Raw genomic sequence first — 6,149 nt, forward strand, 5'->3', positions numbered from 1 at the left:
TGGCAGCCAAGCTGCCCACCCCGGTGCCCACCGCCATCGTCCCCCTTCACTCCGGCGCTGCCAAGGTGCCAGAGTGGATGGTAAGGCACGAAGAACCCCGTGCTCGTTCCACGCCCCCACCCGCTCTCCCACCGGACACGAAGGCATCGGATATCGATACAAACTCCAGCACTTTGAGGAAGATACTCATGGAGCCCAAGTATGTCTCGGCGACGAGCATAACCTCCACGCACGTGACAACAACGCACGCCGAGCCGGTGAGCGCACCTCGTTTGGAGGAGGCACCCCTCCACCCCGCGGTGGAGGCCATAAAGCCGGTTTCGGAGGAGAAGCCGGCAGTTCCTGTCACCAACGCTTTGGACCCACCAGTGGCCGAAGCACCGGTGTTCAGTGAGAAGGAAAAGATCAGTACCGTGATTGCTCCCAAAGCCACTTCTGTTATAAGCAGGATGCCCCACAGCCTGGATCTGGAGGAGGCTCCCAGGATCACCTTGGTGAAGCAAGCTCCCCAAACCCAGACGTGTCTCGTCAACGCCCCCTCGCCGAAATTTAAGCAGAGGTCAAGCACAAATGACAACAGTAGGTTTCACCCGGGATCGATGTCTATTATCGAGGAGAGGCCTGTAGAAACTGGGTCCAGTCCGGGGCTGCGGGTGAACACCTCGGAAGGTGTCGTGCTTCTGAGTTACTCGGGGCAGAAGACAGAAGGTCCCCAGCGCATTAGTGCCAAGATCAGCCAGATTCCCCCAGCCAGCGCTGTCGATATAGAGTTTCAGCAGTCTGTATCCAAGTCTCAGATTAAACAGGAACCTATCACGCCATCTCAGCCGACGCCGAAGGGCTCCCAGACCTCGGCGGCTTACGGGACTGTTTCCACCCATTCTTCTTTGGTACTAGGAACACAAGCTTACAATACGTCGCCCGTCATCTCCTCCGTTAAACAAGAGCGCACTGCGCTGGAGAAGTCCGACTCGTCCCACCTTTCTGTCCAGACTCCAGCGTCTCAGCCCGGTAAAGTCCTCACTCAGACTGTAAACACTCCACCCGTACTCGTCCACAACCAGATGGTTGTGAACAAAAAACTGTCCGATCCGGCTGCTCTGAAAGTGGAGACCAAGACTCTGCAACCCTCCAACCTGAGTCCTGGAGTCAGTCCTCACCACCCTTCCCTCTCTGGGAAAATGCATTCGGAAGCAAACCACGTCAGCTCGGGACCCAGCACCCCAACCGACCGGGCTATTTCCCACTTGGGGGTCACCAAACAGGAGCCGCACTCGCCGCGTACCAGTGGGCACTCGCCGTCGCCGTTCCCCCGGGCTTGTCATCCTGGCAGTACCTCCTCTCCGGCTTTATCCAGCAGTACCCCGGTCATGCTGGCGCCGGGAATTCCCGTTCCTCAGTACATATCCAGCATGCATCCCGAGCAATCTGTTATCATGCCCCCTCACAGCGTAACGCAGACTGTGTCCCTCGGCCATCTGTCCCAAGGCGAGGTGAGGATGAACACCCCTCCTCTCTCCGGCATCCCTTACGGCATCCGCCCGGAAGCGCTCCATTCCCCCAGAGCTGCTCTGCAACCCCAGATAGAGATCAAACCTCAGCGATCCAGCACGCCCCAGCCGGCTCCGATACGAGACATAGTCATGCCTCCTCTCTCTTCTCAGCACGCCCCCGAGGAGGAGATGCATTACCACCACACCACGGTGTGCAGGGGGCCAGCCCCCGTCCAGTCCGACGTGCTGGTGATGCAGCCGGATTACCGCATGCACCCCACGAGCATCCGGCTCGACCAGTACAACGTCCCTCGGGACGTGCGGATGATCATGCACCCGCACATGGCTGCTGTGGGCGAGCACCACTCGGAAACCAGACAATCCCGAACGCCTGAAGGGGCTGTGAAAACTCCCCCCGTCAGTAAGACCCCGCAGCCTGGAAAAGAGACGCCAAAATCCTCCGAAGGCAAGATGGCACACTCTCCTCACAGCGAGCCCCGGCTCCTCAGCGTCCCCTCCAGCAGCCAGCTGCCTGGACTGCCTTTGTCGCAGCCGGTGGTGGTACCGCACGGGGTACAGATCATGCACCCCGCGGGGAGCTCCTTTCACGATTATCGGTCTGTGTATGGCGACATGAGGAATTACCATACGGCGGCACAGCTCGGGCATCCTCAGTTCCCGGGTGCCTCGCCGATCGGGTTGCCTTCCCGGAGCATGACCCCGTCTCAGGTGAGAAATAAAGCCCTTTCTACTCCTTCTACCTTGAAATCTGGAGCGCTTGGAGCTAATTACAGCCCCGGCGCGGCTTTGTGTGGCCGCAGGAGCTGAGTTCAGCTCTCTGTGATTAGTCTCCAAGCCAACTTCAGTTCGCAGCACAAGAGGAGCTTTTTTTGTTTGGGAAATGGGGTTTGAATGCCGCTTAGCGTTGGAGGAAGCTAAAAAAACCCCATTTTCTTACCTACTCTAGGACTCGAGCCTACCTGCAGGTTTCTCGATGTAGAGGTGTTGGGGAGAGAATTGTCAGCATCGAGGTGGCGTGTGGGTTCTCGGATGGATGGCGTGGCTAAGGACAGGCTTGGGATGGGATTCAGGGGATGCGGTTTCGGCTCTGGGGTGTGAGAGGCTGCTGCTGTGGCTTTGGACGGGGAGGCTGGTCCAAACACCCCCGCAGCAGGGCCGGTGCTGTGGCGTGGAGACACAGATTTCTCCGCCAGCGATCCGATGGTGTCGTGGCAGTCGTTAGCACTGAACGAATGAGTCCTGATATGCCCATGGCCTAAAATCTTTCCTTTTTCCCCCCCCGCCTGCTTCCCAGGGTCTGCCGGAGGGCGAACACTCGCACCCCAGCCAGCCAGTACGCAGTAAGACTCCTCAGATCCCGCAGGATCCCAAGGGCCCGCCGGCAGCAGGACCCGAACAGAGTCACCACCCCACTGTAAATAGGCATGCGGCGCCGATAGACCCTCACGTCCACCTTCAGAGGGCGCAAGCAGACACGGGCCAGACCTCCTACCCTTCGCCCGTTGCCATTTCGATGAAACAGGAGCTTCCGTCACCGCACCAACCTCAGGCGGTTCCCAAGCAATCCATGTTTATCCCCACGACGTCGGGTCCCGGGGCGCCGCCGGGGCTGCCCCTCAATCGCCCCGAGCCCCAGTCCGCTCTCAAACAGGAGCCGTCTCCTCACCCCGTTTCGCAGAGACCTGTGGATATGGTTCAGCTTCTGACGGTAAGTATCACTCCGGCGTCTTCTCCTGGCAGAGTAGCCTCGTGCCCCCTTGTCCCGGGGAGAAATAACCGGGTTCTGCATAGCTCGTCTCATCCGTGGCACCAAAATCGGACCTCTCTTGCACCAACCGCTTCAGATACGGAGAAGGTGGTGGATTGTCTGTCCCCGGTGAATTTTAGCTGTGTTCACGTTTATGTGGCGTGAAACTTAGAGGCTCAAGAAAAGGCGCAGTTAATGCAGAGCAGCCCGTGTTTCTCTCGTTATCGTTTCAAACAGCCTGCGGGCTCGGGCAGGCGGTGCTGCCTCATTTTTACAGTCGGCAGGACTGTAAAATCTTCACAGGCAGGAAAGAGCAATGGTGTATTTAATTGAAAGCAAAAGGGGAAAAAAAACCCACTCTCCAGAGGAAGAGGAGGGAGATGGTGAGGAACGGGCACTGACGTGGAATCGAGGGTTGCGTTCAGCGCGGAGTATTGCCCGTGTAACCGTGAGCAGCTCTGCTGTGGTTTTTCCATTCTCCCGGTTGTAAAAGTGAAAAGGGCGTTCGGTGAGAGCCCTGCTCTGCCCCGCGCTGTGCTGGGAGCTCGGGAAGTGCTCTGATGTTAGGATGAAGGGAGCCACGCAGGCGGCTCAGCCAGCGGGAAGAAAAAGGACTCAATTACTGATTTAGCAGGAGCTAACCCGAGCCCGGACCGGCGCGTATGAGGGGTGATAAGATGTTACATCTGTACCGAGTCCTTAAAGCAAAGCAGTGGGGTCTTAATTGCCCGTGAAAGTATCAGAGGCAAACGAGCAGCTCAGATGGGATTTAAGATCCCCGTCTCCTTCGTTTGTGTTTAATATTTCTTCTCCCTCTCTTTCCAGAAATACCCCATTGTCTGGCAGGGCCTTTTGGCTCTAAAAAACGACACGGCTGCTGTTCAGCTCCACTTCGTCTCCGGGAATAACGTCTTGGCGCACCGATCCCTGCCGGCGCCGGAGGGAGGACCGCCGCTGCGAATCGCTCAGCGCATGCGACTGGAGGCGTCGCAGCTGGAGGGCGTCGCGCGCAGAATGATGGTGAGGGGCCGGGCCGGGGCGAGGATGCGTGTTTGGGGAAGATGGGTGCCAAAAGCCGGGCTGTTCTTACCAGTGTGTAACGAAAAAAACCCTGATTCTCGCAGAAACCTCCGCTCTCGTTGCCTGTGCTGCGTTATTTGGGGGATTCTGGTAACAGCTGTGCGGTCACTTCGTCCCAAAGAGTGTGAAACAGAGATTGCAGGTGGCGAGCGACGGGTATTGCTCTGCGCTCGTAGAAAAAGGGAATGGCGGAGTTGAGAAACCTTTGAAGTCACCCGTCCCTCAGCCCGGGAACTGATTCCCGCTGGCTGACGCATCCGAGCGAGGTGGAAAGTGGAATTCAGTAGTTTTTCGTCCTTTTCGCCGTCGGGGCTGGCCGAGCTTTCCGCACGTCTCTTGTAACTCCGAAGGAGTTCAAAGAGAGGATTTTCCGCTGCAGATAACGAATGTGTGTCAGGAAACGAGCCTGTTCGAGCAAACGTTTGACTTTTAACTCCCATATTTTCTTGCCAAGGTGGAGAGCGATTACTGCCTGTTACTGGCGCTGCCGTGCGGCCGAGACCAGGAGGACGTAGTCAACCAGACGGAGTCCCTCAAGGCCGCCTTCATCAGCTACCTGCAGGCTAAGCAAGCTGCAGGGATCATCAACGTTCCCAACCCCGGCTCTAACCAGGTACGGGCAGGGAAAGCCCTGAAACGCCGTAGATAAAACTAAATCCATGGGGAACGGGCCCTACGAGCCTTCCGCCTCAGCAAAGCCCCCCTGCGCGGACCCCTCTGACGTCACCCACCGAAACGCTCCGATAGAATTGATAGAATTCCTGCAGATGAGCTGCAAGGCCAAAAAAAAAACCCCACCCCAGAAGTATATTCGGTTTTGCTCACAGCCCTTCGTCTTCGGCTGAAAACAAATCGACCCCCTTTTCCGGCTCTTTTTCCGCGTTGGAAGTAGACTCCTCGTTTCTTCCTCGTATCGTATCCTGATTTTTTTCCAGGATGTTTTCCTGCTCTTGGCTGCGTAAAGACAAAACCCATTTGGCTTTGGTGATGGGGAGCATTTATTCCAGCTGCATGAATCCAGTTTAATCCCTTCCCTGGGTGTAAACAGCCCCGCAACGGGCGCTCAGCGCTGCGGAAAAGATAATTAACGGGAATTTTTCCGCTTTTCCCAATAAAACCAGCCAGCTGTTGCATCCCCGGTGCGGAAAAACTCCCCCGTCTTGGGAACCGCACCTGCGGCTGCGGGACGCCGTCTCCGTTCTTACATGAACGCGCCAATTTGTGAGCCTTTAAACAGCCAAAAAACGATCCGAACGTCCCATTTTTAAACATTTCAGGCCAGCCCTCGCCCCGCTTTCTCGCTCATCCCTATTTTTTTTTCCTCCCTCGCAGCCTGCCTACGTTCTGCAGATCTTCCCACCCTGCGAATTTTCGGAAAGCCACCTATCCCGCTTAGCCCCGGACCTCCTCGCCAGCATCTCCAACATCTCTCCTCACCTGATGATTGTCATCGCGTCGGTATGAGCTGTTTTACCGCTTCCTGATTTTTCTTTTTTCTTTTTTTTTTTTAATTTTAAATTTTTTTTTATTATTATTATTATTTTTTTCCAAGGCCCTGCAGCAAAAAAAAAAAAAAAAAGCCCACAAAAACCACAAAAAATTTTAATTTTAAAATAAAAATGAATAAAAAGAGAGAGAGAAAGGAACGAAGCGAGAAAACGCTGCCAGACTACCAGCCTCCTGCCCTAACCGGCCTCGATCAAACTGTCGCGGGGCAGCGGTTCCGCTCCCTTGTATGTTTACATATCGCTTTAGCTTACGGACAACTGATGCACTCAGCAGGCGGACTGGTGTGGGGTTTCTGTGCC

General features: G+C 55.9%; 2 protein-coding genes across 2 annotated transcripts in view; one reads left to right on the forward strand and one right to left on the reverse strand.

The window, feature by feature from the left end:
- SPEN (spen family transcriptional repressor) overlaps positions 1 to 5,909 on the forward strand; it is a 48,411-nt gene extending 42,502 nt beyond the window's left edge. The window contains exons 11-15 of the mRNA XM_009895386.1: positions 7 to 2,234; positions 2,821 to 3,222; positions 4,087 to 4,281; positions 4,796 to 4,954; positions 5,674 to 5,909. Coding sequence (XP_009893688.1) covers positions 7 to 2,234; positions 2,821 to 3,222; positions 4,087 to 4,281; positions 4,796 to 4,954; positions 5,674 to 5,805 — 3,116 coding nt within the window. The 3' untranslated portion in view covers positions 5,806 to 5,909. The remainder of the gene's footprint in view (positions 1 to 6; positions 2,235 to 2,820; positions 3,223 to 4,086; positions 4,282 to 4,795; positions 4,955 to 5,673) is intronic.
- Positions 5,910 to 6,026: 117 nt separating this feature from the next.
- Positions 6,027 to 6,149, reverse strand: part of ZBTB17 (zinc finger and BTB domain containing 17) — a 9,350-nt gene continuing 9,227 nt past the window's right edge. The window contains exon 14 of the mRNA XM_009895388.1: positions 6,027 to 6,071. Coding sequence (XP_009893690.1) covers positions 6,027 to 6,071 — 45 coding nt within the window. The remainder of the gene's footprint in view (positions 6,072 to 6,149) is intronic.

The sequence above is a fragment of the Charadrius vociferus genome, unplaced genomic scaffold (assembly GCF_000708025.1).
Source record: "Charadrius vociferus isolate BGI_N301 unplaced genomic scaffold, ASM70802v2 scaffold1091, whole genome shotgun sequence".
Taxonomy (NCBI): Eukaryota; Metazoa; Chordata; class Aves; order Charadriiformes; family Charadriidae; genus Charadrius; species Charadrius vociferus.